This window comes from Nymphalis io, chromosome 22 (assembly GCF_905147045.1).
Source record: "Nymphalis io chromosome 22, ilAglIoxx1.1, whole genome shotgun sequence".
NCBI lineage: Eukaryota > Metazoa > Arthropoda > Insecta > Lepidoptera > Nymphalidae > Nymphalis > Nymphalis io.
This window is the reverse complement of record NC_065909.1, coordinates 5,350,095-5,374,775: the sequence shown is the minus strand read 5'-3', so window position 1 is coordinate 5,374,775 and position 24,681 is coordinate 5,350,095. Positions and strand designations below refer to the sequence as shown.

At 46.4% G+C, this 24,681-nt stretch overlaps 1 protein-coding gene across 1 annotated transcript in view; it reads left to right on the top strand.

The window, feature by feature from the left end:
• The window catches only part of LOC126777157 (ubiquitin carboxyl-terminal hydrolase 20), a 30,102-nt gene that overhangs the window by 3,247 nt on the left and 2,174 nt on the right, over positions 1-24,681 (top strand). Inside the window, exons 3-20 of the mRNA XM_050500090.1 lie at positions 4,418-4,522; positions 5,500-5,626; positions 6,660-6,810; positions 6,886-6,973; positions 7,293-7,385; positions 8,218-8,317; positions 10,064-10,151; positions 10,780-10,880; positions 11,681-11,795; positions 12,817-12,949; positions 13,112-13,240; positions 13,602-13,717; positions 14,366-14,544; positions 14,995-15,184; positions 22,201-22,314; positions 22,699-22,842; positions 23,095-23,221; positions 24,008-24,136. Of these exons, the coding sequence (XP_050356047.1) occupies positions 4,418-4,522; positions 5,500-5,626; positions 6,660-6,810; positions 6,886-6,973; positions 7,293-7,385; positions 8,218-8,317; positions 10,064-10,151; positions 10,780-10,880; positions 11,681-11,795; positions 12,817-12,949; positions 13,112-13,240; positions 13,602-13,717; positions 14,366-14,544; positions 14,995-15,184; positions 22,201-22,314; positions 22,699-22,842; positions 23,095-23,221; positions 24,008-24,136 (2,229 nt within the window). The remainder of the gene's footprint in view (positions 1-4,417; positions 4,523-5,499; positions 5,627-6,659; positions 6,811-6,885; positions 6,974-7,292; positions 7,386-8,217; positions 8,318-10,063; positions 10,152-10,779; positions 10,881-11,680; positions 11,796-12,816; positions 12,950-13,111; positions 13,241-13,601; positions 13,718-14,365; positions 14,545-14,994; positions 15,185-22,200; positions 22,315-22,698; positions 22,843-23,094; positions 23,222-24,007; positions 24,137-24,681) is intronic.

Genomic DNA, 24,681 nt, shown 5'->3' with positions numbered 1-24,681 from the left:
CTATTCTATATAAAAAAAATAGTGCACATGTGTTTGCGCACATATTTGTGCGCTATAATATGTCCTGCGCAGTTGGCTAATCTCTCTTGAGATTGGCTGTCATGGCCGAAATCGGTCTGGAGGACATTAATAGACTTATACCATTTGATGGTTACTATAAAATAATACATATATATAGTAAATATTTTCTCATGGAGAAGATTTTTATACTATTTCACTTTCCTAAAACTCGTCAGGTGGCGCTGAAGTACATCAACTGCCATACCATTCAACCGATGACCATTAATATTATATTTGGTATTTACACAAGCATGTCAAGCCTGGTTTTACTAGTAAAGTGCCAATACAGAAAATATTTGTGAATAGCAACTAAACTCCTGCTATCTCACTCGCACAGCATTTCATTCCATGTACACACTTTACGATTAGAAAAAGAAGTTTGCTAAAGTCCGGCCGCTGAAAGAATGCGTTCCTGACTCCTAGCAATTTGTCATTAAACATTTGACACGTTACAAAATCACCATCGGACACGAACTAGTCTTTAAACCTTTATTTTAAGAGACAAGGAGGTCCAATGGGTTATTCACGAGCTAGTTTATATTTTACAAGAGTACACAACTTTATGTTAGTTTTATTTATTTATTAACAAACAAATAAATATAACAGCGCTGTTGTTTCTGAGTTAAAATCACTACCCAACCCAATGATTTGTATAAAGCTTTCTTACAAATGTTTACTCTTTAATAGAGACTTTAAACCAATTAAAATATAAAAAGAAATTCCTCACTAAATGTGCTGTTAAATTGGACGTAAATTTCTTGGCACAGCATCGTGATTGTCTCTTGTCCATATCCAACTGTCCGAGCTTTTAATATAACTATATTTAATCAACATTTCAAAATATTTAAACTTTTACATTATTTATTTTTTGTATTTGTTTATTTTATAAAAGACAATATATGTCTTTTATAATTATTTAAGACATTTCAACCCTTCATTACTTTAATGCTATAGATATAGAAAAACTCAAGAAAACTTTTATGACTTAATAATTATAAAATATCATCGTATCAAATAGTTATGTATACTTAAGCCACTCACGAATCAGCCGTTCCGTTTATGTAAACAGATTGAAAATTCCCAAACTGTTTCTGAGATAAGAGTGAACAATATGTACGTTCACGGACAGACGTGGCAGGGACTTTATGATATATAGATAGATTAATTTAATACCAGGAAATTTGAATCGGTCTTAATCAGGTAATTATATGTTTAAAGTAGGAAGGTTTATTTCGGCACGGTAGTATGCGCAAGCGATCCCGTGACGTCCCCCGACAAGATGGAGTGGGTACCGCTGGTTTTTTAGTGGGTATTCCGGCGCCTTCAGCGCCGGCGAGTCCCACATGCCCCCCCACCTCTTGTGAGGGAAACACATAAATGTGTTTTTCCAGCGAGAAAAAAAAAAGGAAGGTTTATTTATTTTTTAATTAGATTACGTGTGAATATCTTAATACAACACGTGCTAGTTTATCTAATCGTTTATAATAAACGCGCTTATCGATTGCATTCAATTGTCGGAACAAATCTGAAGGTCTCATCATTATCTGGAATTGTTTTAATAATAATATTATACAAGGATGTAATTGCAAAAATTAATGCATAATTTTGTTCGTATACATAGTATTTCGATAGTTATCGGAGAATTGTTTTCAAAGTTATTTAAAGAGTATTTGCAACGCGTGCGTGTATTTAATATCTTCACCCTCGATGCTTTGGGTATTATAATATTTTTTTTTTTTACAAATAATACTTGAACTTGTCCGAACCGGATCAATCATCACAGCACATCGACCATCACAAGCTCAACCATCAGAATAAGTTTGTAGAAAACACCAAAATATATAGAAACTAGTTGCCCCTCACACATTTCCCTCCCCGAAAGTGAAATTTCTATAAATCCTTTCTTAGCGTTTATAGTCAGTACAAACTACACGCACAATGGTCGTAACATCTTAGTTTCCAATGTTGGTGGGGCATTAGCGTTGTAAGTATTGGTTATATATTTATTACAGTGCTAATGTCTATGGGCGGTGGTGTGCTAAATTTTCATTAAAGAAAGATAGTAGAAAACGCTATGTCAACGAGACATTTGTGTTAAAAAAATTTTAATTAATTCCTGATCAGACCAATTATTTGTCAACAAAGCATATCTAAAATAGCGGAACATCTAGGATATGGCAGTTTTTGAGATCATTGGGGATAGGGCGTCAGCGGGAAACGTTTCCTGCCAATTTCTCGATGATCTCGATGATCTTAATAAACACTTTATTTCCTCTTCCTCTCTAAACAATCAGTACAAATCCATCACACTCAACTATCTCCATTCCTTGCCAATCCCTAGCTATCCTCCTTTCCAATTCAGTCCTGTTACCATGGGAGAATTAAAAAAACACATCCTATGCATCAAATCTGATGCAATCGGTTGTGACGGAATTAGTCGAAAACTTATACTTCTTACCCTTAACAGTATATTGCCTACTTTATGCCATATATTTAACTATTCTTTATTACATGGTGCCTTCCCTTCTGTATGGCGTAAAGCTCTCGTGATTCCTATTCCTAAAGTTTCCAATCCTTTGCTTCCTTCTCATTTTAGACCTATTTCTGTTCTTCCATTTCTTTCAAAGGTGTTAGAGCGTGTTGTTCACTCTCAACTAAACCAATTCCTCACTATTAATAAAATCCTGTGCCCTTTTCAATCTGGGTTTAGATTAGGCCATAGTACAGTTACAGCTCTTGTTAAGGTATGTGACGACATTCGCCAGGGTATTGATAACAAATCCGTGACTGTACTAGCTCTCCTTGACTTTTTAAATGCCTTTAATAACATCGACTATGACATATGCTTGGCAATCCTAAGATCGCTAAGCATAGATTCTACTGTCATTGAATGGTTCCGCTCTTATCTGTTTAACCGACAGCAATGCATAGTGGCTAATAATAAATATTCATCCTATCTAGATATTTCTTCCGGTGTCCCGCAAGGTGGTGTACTCTCTCCTCTTCTCTTTTCTATATTCATTAATACTCTCTCTTCACTTATTTCCTCCTCTTATCATCTATATGCTGATGATCTACAAATTTACGTTACCGCTCCTTTAGACAGTATCGATGAGGCAGCTGCAACCTTGAATCATGATTTGGCAAAGATATCTGAATGGTGTAAATCTTACGGTCTCAAAGTGAACCCGAGCAAGTCGCAAGTGGCTATTTTTGGCAGTCATAAGCTTCTGACGAGGGTCCAAGATAAACATCTACCTCCAATCTTATTTGAGGGCCAAATATTACACATGCAAGAGACTGTTAGAAATCTTGGACTACTTCTCGATGCTTCCTTTTCCTGGGTACCTCAAATCGCTGAAATGAGTCGTAAGATTTTCGCTATCATTGGTTTTTTAAGGCGATGGAAAAACCTATTGCCTATCAAGGCAAAGATCAACTTAGCTAATACGTTCCTCTTACCAATACTGGACTATGCTGATGTCTGCTACATGGATTTAACTGAAGACCTCCTAAATAAATTAGAACGGCTGCAAAATATAGCCATAGGATTCATTTTTGGTCTGCGAAAGTTTGATCATGTCTCTGAGTATCGGTCTCAGTTAAAGTGGCTGCCAATCAGACTACGAAGAAATCTACATACCTTATCTATTCTCTACTCTATTCTTTATATCGATCACACACCATCTTACCTTAAAGAACGCTTTAAATTTCTTGGTTGCGATAGCGCACACAACCTGCGTTTTTCTGATGATAATAAACTAGTTACCCCCTGCAGCCGGACACAAACCTACAGTAACTCTTTTACTGCAAAAACCATCAAACTTTGGAATGCACTACCTACAGATATTCGGCAGTCGAATTCATTGAGTATTTTTAAATACCGCTTGAAAAGCTATTATTTGTCCATTTCCAAGTATGGTATGTATGTATGTATGAAATAGTATGTGGTTTATAATTTATCTATATATAATTTTATACTCTATAATTATATATAATATGTATATGCTATATAATAATTATATATATATTTGTATGTATGTATGTATTATTATATGTGGTTAGTGGGATGTAGATATGTGTAGTTTATTAAATATTTAGTATCACCTTTTTATATGTAAATGCACTTACCTGTTCTCTTACAAAATTCTTTCACCAAAGGTTGTCTGTTAGAGATCGCTATAAGCGGTAAGACCGCCTTTGCGCACCATTTTTTTTTTTTTTTTTTCTTTTTCTTTGATTGTTTCCTAATTCTCTCATTTTATGTATATGTTGTGCAAAAAGTGTTAAATAAATAAATAAATAAATAAAATACTACTATCTATTTAAATAAAATGTTCTCATTATTTTATTACAGAGTTTATCGTCCCATTGCGTTCATATGAACATATCGACTGAGCGAATATGGTGTTACTTGTGCGAAAAAGAGGTACACATCAGAGCTGCGCTTGCGCAGGCAAAAGTAAGTGATACTTCTGAAATTACTTTCTACATATTGTTGTAATATCTTAATATAATATTAAAATAGACAAACAGATAAAAATCTTGTGTCATATAAAAATATAATTATTTATTAGTTTAATGTCTCTTAACAAATGAACAATGCTATATAAATTGACATTTGAATTCGAATATAGATCTTCGATAACATAATCAACGTCAACAGCCAGAAAGAACTTTTAATTAGCTATATTTTACTGTTTCATTTGTATGTCTACTTTCTTTTTTTTTATAGAATAGGAAGGTGGACGAGCATATGGGCCACCTGATGGTAAGTGGTCACCAAACGCCCTTAGACATTGGCATTGTAAGAAATGTCAACCATCGCTTATAGCCAATGCGCCACCAACCTTGGGAACTAAGATTTTATGTCCCTTGTGCCTGTAATTACACTGGCTCACTCACCCTTCAAACCGGAACACTACAATATCAAGTATTGCTGTTTTGCGGTAGAATATCTGATGAGTGGGTGGCACCTACCCAGACGAGCTTGCACAAAGCCCTACCACCAGTAAATATGCTCCTATATGTGAGTTATCCTTGTTAAATTAAATATATATTATATATATATTTTTAATCACATATTAAGCGTCCAATCTTTTTTAATTTAATTGCTTTTTTATTGCTTAGAACTTACAGAAAAGTTACAATTAACTTACATTGTTTCTTTATCTAGTGGAGCTTCAGTTTAAAAAGAAATGCACTAGTCGTCTGTTGTTTCATCTTATAATGTATAAGTAAGTTTCTAAATGAAATATCGATATAAAGACAGGCTTTGACAGGCAGACCAAATAATTAGGTCTTATTAGGGTGCCTATTTTTCATTCTTCTTCTTTTTTTTTAATTTTTTAATACTACATATTTCAAACAATATACAAGCTACATCAACTTCTGACGTCACTGGCATCAATTTTAAATAAATAATATGATAATTTCCAGAGTCCAGATTCAGCGATGGAGGACATGTCGGTGACCACACGTCCCGGCTTGGTCGGGATCAGTGTCAACTCGGACGAAGACCTCGACCCGGATGATATGGAGTATGACGAAGAACAGCGACCGAAAGGTACTTGCCATTCTAAGTAGTAATTAAAAAATATTATTGTACACATTACAGACAATACAGACAGTACAGTAACAGCCTGTTAATGTCCCACTGCTGGGCTAAGGCCTCCTCACACTTTTGAAGAAAAGGCTTAGAGCTTATTCCACCACGCTGCTCCAATGCGGGTTGGTAGAATTCACATGTGGCATCATTTCAATGAAATTAGACACATGCAGGTTTCCTCACCGTCAAGCACGAGATGAATTATAATCACAAATTAAGCACTTGAAAATTCAGTGGTGCTTTCCCGGGTTTGAATCCACGATCGTCAATATTGTACATTATAGGAAAATTTTCTACTTTGTCCAAAATATTTGTAACGGCTCAGTGTTTTTTCTAATCAATTGAAGAAAATGTACATGCGGGGCATTAAGTTTAATAAGCCATGTATGATTTTTGATTAGTTAACAATTGTAGGCCCTTGTGATCCCACAATGTTGCTGTTAAATATAAATTATAAGAAGAGCATTCACAATTTATAAGTAATTTATATAATATACACTATATCACTAAATCTTCACCGGCTTGAAGGATTAGTCAGTGTCATTACAGGTGCAAGCGACATAATATCTGGTTCACGGCACACTTTCGGTATACACAATATATTTACTGGTGGTAGAGCTTTGTGCAAGCTCGTCTGGGTAGGTACCACCCACTCATCAGATATTCTACCGCAAAACAGCAGTACTTGGTATTGTTCCCAATGTAGGTGGCTCATTGTTGATGTAAGCAATGGTTAACAGTTCTCACAATGCCAATGTATATATGGGCGTTGGTGACCACTTACCATCAGGTGGCCCATATGCTCGTCCACCTTCCTATTCTATAAAATAAAAAGAAAACAACAATACCAAGTACTGCTGTTTTGCGGTAGAATATCTAATGAGTGGGTGGTACCTACCCAGACGAGCTTGCACAAAGCTCTATCACCAGTAAATATTCATTCGCATAAATGTGATAACGACATGTCTACTGTGCGCTTGGTGCGGTGCAGGGCTGGTGGGGCTGCAGAACATGGGCAACACGTGCTACATGAACGCGGCGCTGCAGGCGCTCAGCAACACGCAGCCGCTCACGTCGTACTTCCTGGAGTGCGCCGCCGCCGTGGCCGTGCTGGCCGGCGACGGCAAGCCGGGCCTCAGCCGGTGAGTCCACGCTGACTTGACACGTTCGTCCATTCTCACTAACAATTTTATATATATACTATTTTTTTTTTACAGAGCATACCAAAAATTAATTAAAGAAATGTGGAGTAGGAAAACTAGAGGCTATGTCGTACCTAATGGTATTCTATACGGAATACGGAATGTAAGTATTATTCAATATGTAATTATTGATTTAATTAGTACGAAATCAATATAAATTAAAATTATTTTAGCGATACTTTATACTGAATTAAAAAAAATTTAATCTATATTTGTGAAATCGAGTTTCAAAAAGTTTATAATTTTAATAAGCACCAACCACGAGAAGTAAGATGTACTTAGTGACTGTAATTACACTGGCTCACTGATTAATTTGCTGGAACACAGCAATATAAAGTATTGCCCTTTGGTAGTTGAATGTGATACAAGTCAGTGGTCCCTAGCTAGACTTGCTCGAAGCTAAATTAATTATTCGTCATCAGGTACACCCGATGTTCCGTGGATACCACCAACATGATACGCAGGAGTTCCTGCGATGCTTCCTTGATCAGCTACATGAAGAGTTAAAAGAACCGGTAAGAAAAACTGGTTATCATAGCTTTTTTTATATAATGTAGGTACGCGGACGAGCAAACTAACTACGACAGGCGACTACAAGCGACATCTGATGGTAAATGGTCACCACCGCCCATAGACATTGACGCTGTTAGAGATGTTAACCGTTCCTTACATTGCTAATGCGCCACCAACTTTTTAACCGACTTTGTTTTTGTAGCTAACTTTAAAGTTAAAGTTGAAAAAAATAAATAAAGCCACGGTGGCCAATCTCAAGAGAGATTAGCCAACTGCGCAGAATATATTATAGTGCACAAGCGTGTGCGCAAACACAAGTGCACTCTCTATTCTCTTACTCTCATAATCCAATGGGACGGCAATCCGACACGACCGAAAATAGTTCAGGCGCAAGACCAACGGCTTTGCGTGCTTTCCGAGGCACGGGAGTGTACACACTTCCATTTTCCAGAAAAAAATATATATACATATTAAATATCATTATTTATTAGTCATAAACATACATACATATATTTCATAAACTGATTTTATTGTAGCATTATTATCCAAGGGGATATGCATAAATTTAATTGTATTTGATTGACTCTGTAATTAAAAAATGGTTACAACCTTAACTACTGAATTTGTTGCCAGTTCTTATCCCTAGAATGTACATTACGAACCGGCGGTAGTTTTACATTTAATTCAATATTGTTACATGACGATTCAAAAATGTTATAAGCCTACTTGAAGAAAAAAAAAAAATTGTTTTTTCTTTTATCATATAATCCATATAAATAATATGAATCCAAATCTCCTTTGAAGGGATATTAAAAACTACAAGTTTTCCACCAGGTGTGGGACAGCACGTCAGAAGATAAGCTGACTTCAGAAGCAGACGGTGACCATGATGTCAGGAATGTACATATTAGACGGAGAGCTGCTTCTTCTGGAGGTATATACCTAACACAAAACTTAGCTATATTATATCCTAAGATTAATCAATTTAATATTCAGACTTTTCGTTTGTAATGTAATATTAATTAACTTAAATAAATTTAAGCAATAATAACAAAAAAGAAATTAAACTATTGTGTGCCAGATATCACAACGTGTACACATTATTATGATTGAATTAATTATATTGCTATCGCTTTCTTATGAGTTGATTAGACAAGGACAGCAATGTCTTCTTGTGATAGGACTTTTCTCAACAAGGAGATTTGTACAATAGAATCATCAACATCATGCAAATAAAACGTTACTGTCTGCACAAAAAAGTTATTATCTATTAAAATTGCAACATTAACCTTAATAAATAATTAACTATAGACTTTTTTAAATTTCTGACTTTTATTTTTTTCATAACACGTAACACTGTTTTTTTTTTTTAATTTTTCCCTAAAATATCATCAAATTGAATAGGCATCATGGCAGTATTAAATAATTAAAAAATAAATGATTTAAGAGAAGAAACTATTTTTGGATTCTAAAAAATGATCCCATTTTAATATACACATTGAGATTAATAAGATTTTTAATAAAATAAAAGTATAAAATTCTGCAATCGGCCATTTTATTTGAAACACCAATCAGAGCGATTGACGTCACGCCTCTGTGTCTATAACCATTTCTCTTGAACAGTTGTTGTGTTTACGCGTTTCAAAATTATTTTGCATCGTTTAATTAGTCGAGTCGTTGATTATTCGCCTTTTTGTGAAGAAAATAAAACATCCAAGATCTATCAATGATGGAACAAGGTTCTGTTAAGGCAAATTCCTCTAATTTGCCCAGGATTTGTTGATGTTAGGAGAGTTTTTTTCATCAAATAAAGACTTTTACTCATCTGAATTTCGAAATGTGAAAACTTCCTTGTAAATACATTTTTATTTATCTTTAGTGTTATCATAGATTTTCTTTTCTGTTAGCTATATAGTATTACTCGCATATGAAGAGCCCTAATATTTTTACAAGTAAAAACTTTTAAGGTAATATTTCATTTAGCTCCACTAGTACTGAATTTGTGAATTTACATATTTACGAATACTTCTATAAAACTAAATATATAATAAATCTTTATTAACCTCTGCCTCAATTTGCAATTTCTTCAAAATGTTCTGTAACCACACTTCCTTTTAATTGCTTTTCACATTCTTCAAGAACCATCATCTTTCGTTGCTTACTTATATATGGTCGTTCTGCTTTTGTATATTGTACTTCGGGAACACTTGTAAACTTTGGAATTCATTTTTAACCTTAGGAAATACGCAATACTTTCTGATTTTCTTCGTTGTATATAGACACAATACAACGTTTACTGTCGTTTACTGTGGCGTGACGTCACGTGCAGGCGCCATGACACCTGCGGGTGATCTCGAGCGAAATTCAAAATAGGTAAATGCAATTATTTGCGTAAACAGTTAGTTTATTACTGAAATAAAATTATTTTCAGTAATAATAGACGTGTACCTACATTATAGAAGGTTATTTCAAAATCAGTCATCATGCCTATTAACAATAGTTAACGTTTATGCTGATGATGATGCTTATGAAATATACGTTAACTAATAAAAAAAATATATTATCTATAATTAAATATTTAAAAATAGTGCGATTTAATTATTTATATATTGTGTCTTATAATGAATTATATCTTTGGAATAATATCTTGGTCGATAATTAAATATATCTGTTTCGACAGCTAGTGACGCGCCGTACTTCGCGAGAATGAGGCGGAAATCCCCCGCACCCTCCGCGTACAGCGACACCAGAGCTGATGGGTATTTAAGGTAACATACCACCTCAACTTGACGTTCAATACGACTAATAAACCGATAGGGCAAAATGTATGCAGAATTTAATAAAGACAAAAGCTTAAAGCATTTTGATGCGGTTTTGTCTGATTGAAACCGGATATTATTGGTGTGTTTAGGCGGTTTAAGATCAGTAACAGTAACAGCCTGTGAATGTCCCACTGGGCTAAGGCCTCCTAAGGGTTGGTGGAATAAACATGTGGCAGAATTTCAGTGAAATCAGACACGTGCAGGTTTCTTCACGATCTTTTCCTTCACCGTCAAGCACAAGATGAATTATAAACACAAATTAAGCACATGAAAATTCAGTGGTGCTTGCCCGGGTTTGAACCCACGATCATCGGTTAAGATTCACGCGTTCTTACCACTGGGCCATCTCGGCTTATTTTTAGTTTCAAGATCATCACCTTATATCTTACTTGAATAAACGGTCTTACAAACTTCCAAAGAACCGATTGATTTTCGTAACGATTAATTAAGACTTGAAAGGGTAATAAATAAACAGACAGGCAAACTCACATTCATGTGTTATTAATATAAGTTGTTAATGTAAGTACAGACAACGTAATTATTAAATAAAGCATGAGCATATTTCTGTTACCAGAGTACAGTCCCAGGCGGAAGGCGTGGCACGTCACCGACGCTCGGCGAGCTTCGCGGGCACGCACCAATTCACCTACAACGTACTCGCACACCAGATTAATGGTGATTAAATACATTAACATAGTAAGGATTCTGTACCCCCATTTATTGGTATCAGGTCTAAACAATCGTTCATAATTTTATTTAAATGAAAAAATGGTTCACAACTAATATTAATTAAGTCCGGCTCCATAATCCTATATTATAAAAGTCAGTACCCGAATTAAGTTAAAGTTATCAAGACTAGCTTAACGGTATAAGTGCTGTCCAATGATGTGAAAGTGTTAGGTTTTATTTGGCGATCTAACAGACCAGCTTTTTTGGTCCATAGTGGCTATTAGAGGCTACAAACATCAAGCTTTTGAATTATCTTTTAAGCTTTCTCTTAAAAAAATTTAAAAGCTACACCATATCTTGGGGTTAAGAAGATGCATTCTTATATTCTTATTAGTAGAGTATTACTTATTAGTAAAGTAGAGACAACACGTGCGTTTGCGTATATTTCTGTGGCATAATAATATTTTGCTACGAGCATATGGGCCACCTGATGGTAAATGGTCACCAAACGCCCTTAGTCAATGTCATTGCAAGAAATGTCAACCATCGCTTACATAGCCAATGCGCCACCAACCTTGGGAACTAAGATGTTAGATATACCTTGTGCCTGTAATTACACTGGCTCGTTCACCCTTCAAACCGGAACACAACAATAAGAAGTACTGCTGCTTTGCGGTAGAATATCTGATGAGTGGGTGGTACCTACCCAGACGAGCTTGCACAGAGCCCTACCACCAGTGATTTGTGATCGCTGGGCCGAAATTCTGTCAAGGGAATATTGTAACGGGACATGAATTCGTTTCCAGGTTCGGACGCGACGCAGCGGGACGTGGGGTCGGAGTCGGAGCTGTCGTGTTCGAGCGAGGCGGAGGAGCGCTACGAGACGTGCTCCAGCGGCGCCAGCGACGCGCCAGACCCTCAGTACTGCGGCCTAGCTTTAGGGTTTCTCTCTACAACCAGACATTACAATCTTGGATGAACAAAATAGTTACATTCATTTAATTGAACACAATTACATACTACATTGAACATAACTACACAAGAATATTTAAGAACACCGATTTACATTTTATATAAAAAAAAAAATAATGAAAAATGATAAATACCATAACGTTGGCTATAGTTCTATCATCTACAATATAAAATGTAACTAAATTAATAAGATATACAGTCAAAAGTATACTTTACATTTGTATGGATTATTATTTTCACTATAAAAATATGTACATATTAAATATATATATATATATATATATATATATATATATATATATATATATATATATATATATATATATATATATATATAATCTCAAACAATAAATGATAATATTTATAAATAAAGCAAAAGATCTACGATTATTAAAAATAGTAGCTTCCTGCTAAGATATCTCCTCATTCTTTACACGTTTATGTTTATATATTTTGCAATGTATTTATTCTACCGTGGTCGTATTTTTTATCTTTTGAATCTCTCGGACCTCACTCAGTTGCTAAGACTTGCTTGCTACACTAATCTATAGCCTTTTTTTTTAACGCTGGAAAAACGCATTACGCGTTTCCCCCACGGGAACGTTGGGGGGTATGTGGGACTCGCCGGTGTCCAAGGCGCCGAGTGCTCCCCGAACATCGGAATACCCACTAAAAAACTAGCGGTACCCTTTCCGTCTTAGCGAGGAACGCCACGGAATCGCTTTCGCATGCTATCGTGGCGCTCACACTAATCTATAGCCTATTTCAACCACAAGAGAATTAAAATCTTTGACATTAGATTGACGCGATATCATTGGTTTAGATCTTGAATAATCATACACATTATGGAGTCGCGAAAAAAAAAAACAGTTTTTATTGTCAGATGTGAAGTGTTCACCTTTAGATATATCGTGTTATTATCGCCAACTACTCACTACCACTATTATATAATAGTTTATTAACTTGTCAGGACACACACGTGGAGCGCTGGCGGTGCGGGTGGTAGTGGTGACGGCGGTGGTGGTGCGAGGTACCGCAGTATTGTATCCGACGTGTTCGATGGGAAGCTGCTCTCTTCTGTGCAGTGCCTCATATGCGATCGGGTGAGTTGTCATGACGCTACTTTAGCAAAGTGCTAATGTAGCGTATACTAATACTATGCGAGAGAAAAGTTCTAAAAAATAATGTATTGCTTAAATAGTAGAAGTTAGTAGCTTCTTTCTCTTTGGAACGGTTGTAATGACACCACGAGTGCCCCCCCGCAGGTGTCGACCCGCATGGAGACGTTCCAGGACCTGTCGCTGCCGATCCCGTCGCGCGAGCACCTGGCTATGCTGCGCTGCCAGCAGCCCGCGCTCAGCCAGCACGCTCCGCCCTCCGCGCAGGACTCCTGGGTGAGTACTTCCTCCTTACTTCTAATTGGAGGGTAAAATATGTATTTTCTGTTACATATACGTTTTAATTTGTGGATATTTAATTAGATTAAAATTTGGCTGTTTATTACCAAAAAATATATAATATCATATCATATCTCAAGGTTACATATGATTAAAATAATGTTTTGCGTTAAGCACATCAGCATTTAACGCCTCTACTATCTACCTACCTACTACTACCCTATTGTGACAGGAGAACATCCCCCAGCAAAGTATTCATAAAAAGTCTGACAAAACAACTTTGTTCATTGACACACGGTGATCCCAAATTAATGAACTAACGGAAAGCCTATAATGATGGTAATAATGTTTGGTACAGATATGGTGGCTGTTGAGTTGGCTGCGGTCGTGGTTCTACGGGCCCGTCGTCTCGCTACAGGACTGTCTCGCTGCCTTCTTCAGCGCTGATGAACTTAAAGGGGATAACATGTATAGGTAAATAATATTTTCATGTCATTTATGAAAAAAACCACTAATAACAGAGATAAATTTGATTTGTGTCATGGAAAAAAAATTCCATGCTTGGTATATGGTTATTTTGATCAAGAATGTTTGTGAACATTGTTAATAGTATAAATTATTTGAAAAAAAAATTATTATACAATTAACATCCTTAGTATTTTTTTTTATTAAAATTCAAAACTTCAAAAACTCAACTTTAATAATTACTATACTCAATATTGGCATCAATGAAGGTAGATAATCAGGTATAATTTATTTTGAAACAGGTACAAAATTTACCTCAAAACATTTCTATTAAAAGGGTTTTCTTAAAACACCTGACAAAAAAAATCTATTAACATATGAATTAAGAGTGACCTTCTTATAGCTATTTATTATACTACAATAGCAGTTCTCGCTACCGGTAGCTAACAGGTACTCTGACTACAAAAATGTGTAATGTGCAAAATTTCATATTGATCGGTTGAGTAGTTAAAATGTTTATTATTATTAAATACACTAACTTTGTTGTTTATATAATTGTGAGCAATCTCTTTTATCTTTATAGACACAATCCGTTTTTTCCCATATTTCTTTATGTCTTTTCTTAAAGGTCTAATTCTTCTATTTTATCCATTTCAGTTGTTCCCGGTGCAACAAGCTCCGTAACGGTGTGAAGATGTCGGGCGTGATCCGTCTCCCGGAAGTCCTCTGCGTGCATCTCAAGCGTTTCCGTCACGAACTGATGTCCAGTGCTAAAGTTGCCGCTCGGGTGTCTTTTCCCATCAACGACTTAAATATGGCTCCTTATACCCATAAAGGTGAGGTTTTGCAATGTTTCATTACAATAATACCCCTTGTTTTATTTGATTAATCAAATATTAATTTAATTTTTAGTATTCAGATGATTTGTAGTTTGCACATAGGAAGGGTGAAGTAATTATTGTCAGGTAGTTGGCAGTATATTTCTATTATAAAGGTTAGCTCTTATATTGAGAAAAACGTAACTGGACCGAATATGGTCATTATAAAAATTTATTTAGCACGTTATTGGGAGGGGTAGAAATGAATTGTTATTACACTATATTATATACATGGATATATATATATATATATATATCCATGTATTGGCAATATATATATATATATATATATATATATTGCCAATAATAGTATTATTTAAAAAAAAAGCTACAAACGGACTTTTGCAAAGTTTGGGAAACGTTGGCCTGAGCAATCAGCTACGTATCGAGCACACAGTGTGTCCGCAGAGTGCACCTCGAAGGTGAGCCGCTACTCGCTGTGCGCCGTCATCTGCCACGCGGGCACGGCGGGCGGCGGGCACTACACGTGCGCGGCGCGCGCGGCCGACGGGCGCTGGGTGGCCTTCGACGACGCCGCCGTCGCGCCCCTCGCGCCGCACCACCTCGCCGCCTGCGAGGCCTACGTGCTGTTCTACAGGTGAGCACGGCACACACACACACACACACACACGTGCGCGGCCGACGGGCGCTGGGTGGCCTTCGACGACGCCGCCGTCGCGCCCCTCGCGCCGCACCACCTCGCCGCCTGCGAGGCCTACGTGCTGTTCTACAGGTGAGCACGGCACACACACACACACACACACACGTGCGCGGCCGACGGGCGCTGGGTGGCCTTCGACGACGCCGCCGTCGCGCCCCTCGCGCCGCACCACCTCGCCGCCTGCGAGGCCTACGTGCTGTTCTACAGGTGAGCACGGCACACACACACACACACACACACGTGCGCGGCCGACGGGCGCTGGGTGGCCTTCGACGACGCCGCCGTCGCGCCCCTCGCGCCGCACCACCTCGCCGCCTGCGAGGCCTACGTGCTGTTCTACAGGTGAGCACGGCACACACACACACACACACACACGTGCGCGGCCGACGGGCGCTGGGTGGCCTTCGACGACGCCGCCGTCGCGCCCCTCGCGCCGCACCACCTCGCCGCCTGCGAGGCCTACGTGCTGTTCTACAGGTGAGCACGGCACACACACACACACACACACACGTGCGCGGCCGACGGGCGCTGGGTGGCCTTCGACGACGCCGCCGTCGCGCCCCTCGCGCCGCACCACCTCGCCGCCTGCGAGGCCTACGTGCTGTTCTACAGGTGAGCACGGCACACACACACACACACACACACGTGCGCGGCCGACGGGCGCTGGGTGGCCTTCGACGACGCCGCCGTCGCGCCCCTCGCGCCGCACCACCTCGCCGCCTGCGAGGCCTACGTGCTGTTCTACAGGTGAGCACGGCACACACACACACACACACACACGTGCGCGGCCGACGGGCGCTGGGTGGCCTTCGACGACGCCGCCGTCGCGCCCCTCGCGCCGCACCACCTCGCCGCCTGCGAGGCCTACGTGCTGTTCTACAGGTGAGCACGGCACACACACACACACACACACACGTGCGCGGCCGACGGGCGCTGGGTGGCCTTCGACGACGCCGCCGTCGCGCCCCTCGCGCCGCACCACCTCGCCGCCTGCGAGGCCTACGTGCTGTTCTACAGGTGAGCACGGCACACACACACACACACACGTGCGCGGCCGACGGGCGCTGGGTGGCCTTCGACGACGCCGCCGTCGCGCCCCTCGCGCCGCACCACCTCGCCGCCTGCGAGGCCTACGTGCTGTTCTACAGGTGAGCACGGCACACACACACACACACACACACGTGCGCGGCCGACGGGCGCTGGGTGGCCTTCGACGACGCCGCCGTCGCGCCCCTCGCGCCGCACCACCTCGCCGCCTGCGAGGCCTACGTGCTGTTCTACAGGTGAGCACGGCACACACACACACACACACACACACGTGCGCGGCCGACGGGCGCTGGGTGGCCTTCGACGACGCCGCCGTCGCGCCCCTCGCGCCGCACCACCTCGCCGCCTGCGAGGCCTACGTGCTGTTCTACAGGTGAGCACGGCGCACGGCACACACACACACACACACACACGTGCGCGGCCGACGGGCGCTGGGTGGCCTTCGACGACGCCGCCGTTGCGCCCCTCGCGCCGCACCACCTCGCCGCCTGCGAGGCCTACGTGCTGTTCTACAGGTGAGCACGGCACACACACACACACACACGTGCGCGGCCGACGGGCGCTGGGTGGCCTTCGACGACGCCGCCGTCGCGCCCCTCGCGCCGCACCACCTCGCCGCCTGCGAGGCCTACGTGCTGTTCTACAGGTGAGCACGGCACACACACACACACACACACACACGTGCGCGGCCGACGGGCGCTGGGTGGCCTTCGACGACGCCGCCGGCGCGCCCCTCGCGCCGCACCACCTCGCCGCCTGCGAGGCCTACGTGCTGTTCTACAGGTGAGCACGGCACACACACACACACACACACACGTGCGCGGCCGACGGGCGCTGGGTGGCCTTCGACGACGCCTCCGTCGCGCCCCTCGCGCCGCACCACCTCGCCGCCTGCGAGGCCTACGTGCTGTTCTACAGGTGAGCACGGCACACACACACACACACACACACGTGCGCGGCCGACGGGCGCTGGGTGGCCTTCGACGACGCCGCCGTCGCGCCCCTCGCGCCGCACCACCTCGCCGCCTGCGAGGCCTACGTGCTGTTCTACAGGTGAGCACGGCACACACACACACACACACACACACGTGCGCGGCCGACGGGCGCTGGGTGGCCTTCGACGACGCCGCCGTCGCGCCCCTCGCGCCGCACCACCTCGCCGCCTGCGAGGCCTACGTGCTGTTCTACAGGTGAGCACGGCACACACACACACACACACACACGCGCGCGGCCGCCGGGCGCTGGGTGGCCTTCGACGACGCCGCCGTCGCGCCCCTCGCGCCGCACCACCTCGCCGCCTGCGAGGCCTACGTGCTGTTCTACAGGTGAGCACGGCACACACACACACACACACACACACGTGCGCGGCCGACGGGCGCTGGGTGGCCTTCGACGACGCCGCCGTCGCGCCCCTCGCGCCGCACCACCTCGCCGCCTGCGAGGCCTACGTGCTGTTCTACAGGTGAGCACGGCACACACACACACACACGTGCGCGGCCGACGGGCGCTGGGTGGCCTTCGACGACGCCGCCGTCGCGCCCCTCGCGCCGCACCACCTCGCCGCCTGCGAGGCCTACGTGCTGTTCTACAGGTGAGCACGGCGCACGGCACACACACACACACACACGTGCGCGGCCGACGGGCGCTGGGTGGCCTTCGACGACGCCGCCGTCGCGCCCCTCGCGCCGCACCACCTCGCCGCCTGCGAGGCCTACGTGCTGTTTCACCCTACAGGTGAGCACGGCGCACGGCACACACACACACACACACGTGCGCGGCCGACGGGCGCTGGGTGGCCTTCGACGACGCCGCCGTCGCGCCCCTCGCGCCGCACCACCTCGCCGCCTTTGAGGCCTACGTGCTGTTCTACAGGTGAGCACGGCACACACACACACACACACACGTGCGCGGCCGACGGGCGCTGGGTGGCCTTCGACGACGCCGCCGTCGCGCCCCTCGCGCCGCACCACCTCGCCGCCTGCGAGGCCTACGTGCTGTTCTACAGGTGAGCACGGCACACACACACACACACACACACGTGCGCGGCCGACGGGCGCTGGGTGGCCTTCGACGACGCCGCCGTCGCGCCCCCCGCGCCGCACCACCTCGCCGCCTGCGAGGCCTACGTGCTGTTCTACAGGTGAGCACGGCACACACACACACACACACACACGTGCGCGGCCGACGGGCGCTGGGTGGCCTTCGACGACGCCGCCGCCGCGCCCCTCGCGCCGCACCACCTCGCCGCCTGCGAGGCCTACGTGCTGTTCTACAGGTGAGCACGGCACACACACACACACACACACACGTGCGCGGCCGACGGGCGCTGGGTGGCCTTCGACGACGCCGCCGTCGCGCCCCTCGCGCCGCACCACCTCGCCGCCTGCGAGGCCTACGTGCTGTTCTACAGGTGAGCACGGCACACACACACACACACACACACGTGCGCGGCCGACGGGCGCTGGGTGGCCTTCGACGACGCCGCCGTCGCGCCCCTCGCGCCGCACCACCTCGCCGCCTGCGAGGCCTACGTGCTGTTCTACAGGTGAGCACGGCACACACACACACACACACACACGTGCGCGGCCGACGGGCGCTGGGTGGCCTTCGACGACGCCGCCGTCGCGCCCCTCGCGCCGCACCACCTCGCCGCCTGCGAGGCCTACGTGCTGTTCTACAGGTGAGCACGGCACACACACACACACACACACACGTGCGCGGCCGACGGGCGCTGGGTGGCCTTCGACGACGCCGCCGTCGCGCCCCTCGCGCCGCACCACCTCGCCGCCTGCGAGGCCTACGTGCTGTTCTACAGGTGAGCACGGCACACACACACACACACACACACGTGCGCGGCCGACGGGCGCTGGGTGGCCTTCGACGACGCCGCCGTCGCGCCCCTCGCGCCGCACCACCTCGCCGCCTGCGAGGCCTACGTGCTGTTCTACAGGTGAGCACGGCACACACACACACACACACGTGCGCGGCCGACGGGCGCTGGGTGGCCTTCGACGACGCCGCCGTCGCGCCCCTCGCGCCGCACCACCTCGCCGCCTGCGAGGCCTACGTGCTGTTCTACAGGTGAGCACGGCACACACACACACACACACACACGTGCGCGGCCGACGGGCGCTGGGTGGCCTTCGACGACGCCGCCGTCGCGCCCCTCGCGCCGCACCACCTCGCCGCCTGCGAGGCCTACGTGCTGTTCTACAGGTGAGCACGGCACACACACACACACACACACACGTGCGCGGCCGACGGGCGCTGGGTGGCCTTCGACGACGCCGCCGTCGCGCCCCTCGCGCCGCACCACCTCGCCGCCTGCGAGGCCTACGTGCTGTTCTACAGGTGAGCACGGCGCACGGCACACACACACACACACACACACGTGCGCGGCCGACGGGCGCTGGGTGGCCTTCGACGACGCCGCCGTTGCGCCCCTCGCGCCGCACCACCTCGCCGCCTGCGAGGCCTACGTGCTGTTCTACAGGTGAGCACGGCACACACACACACACACACGTGCGCGGCCGACGGGCGCTGGGTGGCCTTCGACGACGCCGCCGTCGCGCCCCTCGCGCCGCACCACCTCGCCGCCTGCGAGGCCTACGTGCTGTTCTACAGGTGAGCACGGCACACACACACACACACACACACGTGCGCGGCCGACGGGCGCTGGGTGGCCTTCGACGACGCCGCCGTCGCGCCCCTCGCGCCGCACCACCTCGCCGCCTGCGAGGCCTACGTGCTGTTCTACAGGTGAGCACGGCACACACACACACACACACACACGTGCGCGGCCGACGGGCGCTGGGTGGCCTTCGACGACGCCTCCGTCGCGCCCCTCGCGCCGCACCACCTCGCCGCCTGCGAGGCCTACGTGCTGTTCTACAGGTGAGCACGGCACACACACACACACACACACACACACACACACGTGCGCGGCCGACGGGCGCTGGGTGGCCTTCGACGACGCCGCCGTCGCGCCCCTCGCGCCGCACCACCTCGCCGCCTGCGAGGCCTACGTGCTGTTCTACAGGTGAGCACGGCACACACACACACACACACACACACGTGCGCGGCCGACGGGCGCTGGGTGGCCTTCGACGACGCCGCCGTCGCGCCCCTCGCGCCGCACCACCTCGCCGCCTGCGAGGCCTACGTGCTGTTCTACAGGTGAGCACGGCACACACACACACACACACACACGTGCGCGGCCGACGGGCGCTGGGTGGCCTTCGACGACGCCGCCGTCGCGCCCCTCGCGCCGCACCACCTCGCCGCCTGCGAGGCCTACGTGCTGTTCTACAGGTGAGCACGGCACACACACACACACACACACACACGTGCGCGGCCGACGGGCGCTGGGTGGCCTTCGACGACGCCGCCGTCGCGCCCCTCGCGCCGCACCACCTCGCCGCCTGCGAGGCCTACGTGCTGTTCTACAGGTGAGCACGGCACACACACACACACACACACACACACACACGTGCGCGGCCGACGGGCGCTGGGTGGCCTTCGACGACGCCGCCGTCGCGCCCCTCGCGCCGCACCACCTCGCCGCCTTTGAGGCCTACGTGCTGTTCTACAGGTGAGCACGGCACACACACACACACACACACGTGCGCGGCCGACGGGCGCTGGGTGGCCTTCGACGACGCTGCCGTCGCGCCCCTCGCGCCGCACCACCTCGCCGCCTGCGAGGCCTACGTGCTGTTCTACAGGTGAGCACGGCGCACGGCACACACACACACACACACACACACACACGTGCGCGGCCGACGGGCGCTGGGTGGCCTTCGACGACGCCGCCGTCGCGCACCCCGCGCCGCACCACCTCGCCGCCTGCGAGGCCTACGTGCTGTTCTACAGGTGAGCACGGCACACACACACACACACACACACGTGCGCGGCCGACGGGCGCTGGGTGGCCTTCGACGACGCCGCCGTCGCGCCCCTCGCGCCGCACCACCTCGCCGCCTGCGAGGCCTACGTGCTGTTCTACAGGTGAGCACGGCGCACGGCACACACACACACACACACACACACGTGCGCGGCCGACGGGCGCTGGGTGGCCTTCGACGACGCCGCCGTCGCGCCCCTCGCGCCGCACCACCTCGCCGCCTGCGAGGCCTACGTGCTGTTCTACAGGTGAGCACGGCACACACACACACACACACACACGTGCGCGGCCGACGGGCGCTGGGTGGCCTTCGACGACGCCGCCGTCGCGCCCCTCGCGCCGCACCACCTCGCCGCCTTTGAGGCCTACGTGCTGTTCTACAGGTGAGCACGGCACACACACACACACACACACACACACACGTGCGCGGCCGACGGGCGCTGGGTGGCCTTCGACGACGCCGCCGTCGCGCCCCTCGCGCCGCACCACCTCGCCGCCTTTGAGGCCTACGTGCTGTTCTACAGGTGAGCACGGCACACACACACACACACACACGTGCGCGGCCGACGGGCGCTGGGTGGCCTTCGACGACGCCGCCGTCGCGCCCCTCGCGCCGCACCACCTCGCCGCCTGCGAGGCCTACGTGCTGTTCTACAGGTGAGCACGGCGCACGGCACACACACACACACACACACACACACGTGCGCGGCCGACGGGCGCTGGGTGGCCTTCGACGACGCCGCCGTCGCGCACCCCGCGCCGCACCACCTCGCCGCCTGCGAGGCCTACGTGCTGTTCTACAGGTGAGTACGTACACGCGTGCTCTTCTGTAGTTGATTACGTACGCACGTGTGTTGACAAACACGTTTACTGTTTGATTAAACATACAAGACATAAAATGAACAAAATATATATTCATTTTTAAGAATAATAAATTGAGTCAATTTGAGCTGGTATTTAAACCAAACTGTTATTATAATATATATGTATATATATTCCACAGAAAAGTGAATCCACAAATGGCGATACTACGGCAGAAAGCAGCTGAGATATTAGAAACGGCGAGCTCGGAACCAAACGACCTCAAATTCTACATTTCAAAACAATGGATTAATAAGTGAGTATACAAATTTAATATAAGATAAGCTAACTTATACTACTTCAAATCTTGACATCTGAAAATAATTAGTAAGTGATTAGTTTTCTCTATCCAGAAGGTCTCAATAGCAGCAAATTTTGTGGCGTTAGCGTCGACATGTACTTCATTTTATCACTTCTCTCTATATTTTTTACCAATTTACTCACATCACTCTTTTAAGCACCAAATCTTAGCATCGCTCTCACCTCTCTTAAAACGCTAATGTTGATATAAAGGTAAATAATTGGATAGCATAACGTAAGTAGCGATTCCGACAGTAAACGACCAATGACGCTGCATTTCTAAATATCCTATTCTAAGATTATATGGGATGGGTAAAGACAGCGTGGCGTGAATGTCCAGGTTCAACACGTGGGCGGAGCCGGGCCCCATCGACAACAGCGACTTCGTGTGCGTGCACGGCGGCGTGCGGCCCGAGCGCGCGCCGCACCTGCACGCGCTGGCCGCCAGCCTGCCGCAGCCGCTCTGGGACTTCCTGCGCGACACGTGCGTACACACCTGACCGCCCCTTTGTTGTTCACTTTACTTGAAACACTGCTAAATATAGTTTACTTATCCGTTGTCTTTAACACATTAGCGGGGTTGATATTTTACGATAGCAATCTAATATTAGCAATAGATATTTTAATAGAATTTGCAGAAACTTAAATAAAGATATAAAATGTAGAATTAAAAGTGTTCAAGTGGTAGGTCCAATGTGGGAGGGACGTACAATGTGTAACGTGTCGTGTCGTGCAGGTTCGGCGGCGGGCCGGCCGTGTCGCACGCGCACGAGTGCAGCGTGTGCGCGCGCGCCGCCCAGCGCCTGCGGGCGCGCCGCGCGCGCGAGCTGGCCGCCTTCGCGGACCTGCACGCGCTGTTCCAGGTACAGCGTGCACGCGTATTGCACGAACTCATTTATAAATATGTTGTGCAATATTTATGTACATTTTCTCATAGGAGTTCGGAACTCGGAATTTACTGGTGGTAGAGCTTTGTGCGAGCTCGTCTGGGTAGGTACCGCCCACTCATAAGATATTCTACCGCAAAACAGCAGTACTTGGTATTGTTGTGTTCCGGTTTGAAGGGTAAGTGAGCCAGTGTAATTACAGGCACAAGGGACATAACATCTTAGTTCCCAAGGTTGGTGGCGCATTGGTGATGTGAGCGATGGTTAACATTTCTTACAATGCCAATGTCTATGGGAGTTGGTGACCACTTACAATCAGGTGGCCCATATGCTCGTCCGCCTTCCTACTCTATAAAAAAAAAAGACGCGGCCCGACCGCTACCAGTACCGTCGATTGTCACGACGCATCGTGGCTGCAAGACGAATTGTTACTTATTTGGATCTGTGCTCTTCTTAATAGTGAAGACTATTATTCTTTATGAATATATATTTGACAAAAGTGCATGGATTGTTTTCTGAATCTCGTGTAGGAACTAAATGTAAGTAATTTATATAAATTCCTACTGAGTTTCTTGCCGGTTTTTCTCGGTGGAATCCATTAACGAACCGGTAGTAGCTCGCACTAGCTTACTCGTGCTACATATTTATTGGCCGTTAAAATGGCACGTATCTATACAAAGAACGAAACGTTGATTGTACCTACCCCTGCCGGTACAACATTATTTATAAGTAAATGTTTTAAAATTTTATAACCGTTTACAGGAACAAGATCGTCCTCGCGCAATATTCGCGATCAGCATGCAGTGGTTCCGCCAATGGCAGGCCTTTGTGCGGAACAAGTCGCGCCACCCACCGCCACCCGTCGACAACACTTCCATTGTCACTAAGCAGGTAACTAAATATTATTATTGTGAATGCCACTGCTGGGCTAAGGCCTCCTCTCCCTTTTTGACGAGAAGGAATGGAGTTTATTCCACGCTACTCTAATGCGGGTTGGTGGAATACACATGTGGCAGAATTTCAGTGAAATTAAACACATGCAGGTTTCCTCAAGATGTTTTCCTTCACCGTATAACACGAGATGAATTATAATCACAAATTAAGCACATAAAAATTCAGTGGTGTTTGCCCGGGTTTGAACCCACGACCATTGGTTAGATTCACGCTTTCTTACCACGAGGCCATCTCGGCTTTAACATACCATTTTAGTTATATTTCATGTTAAATATATACCATAAAAATATATACCATATATATATATATATATATATATATATATATATATATATATATATATAATTAACATAGTTAATTTTTTTTATGTTAACATTGACCCCATGGTATATTATTATTACCATGGTAAGTGGTAACTTGTGCATTAATATTAATCTTGCTGCCACCAATCTCAGATCTCTATCATTGGCAGTATATATTAA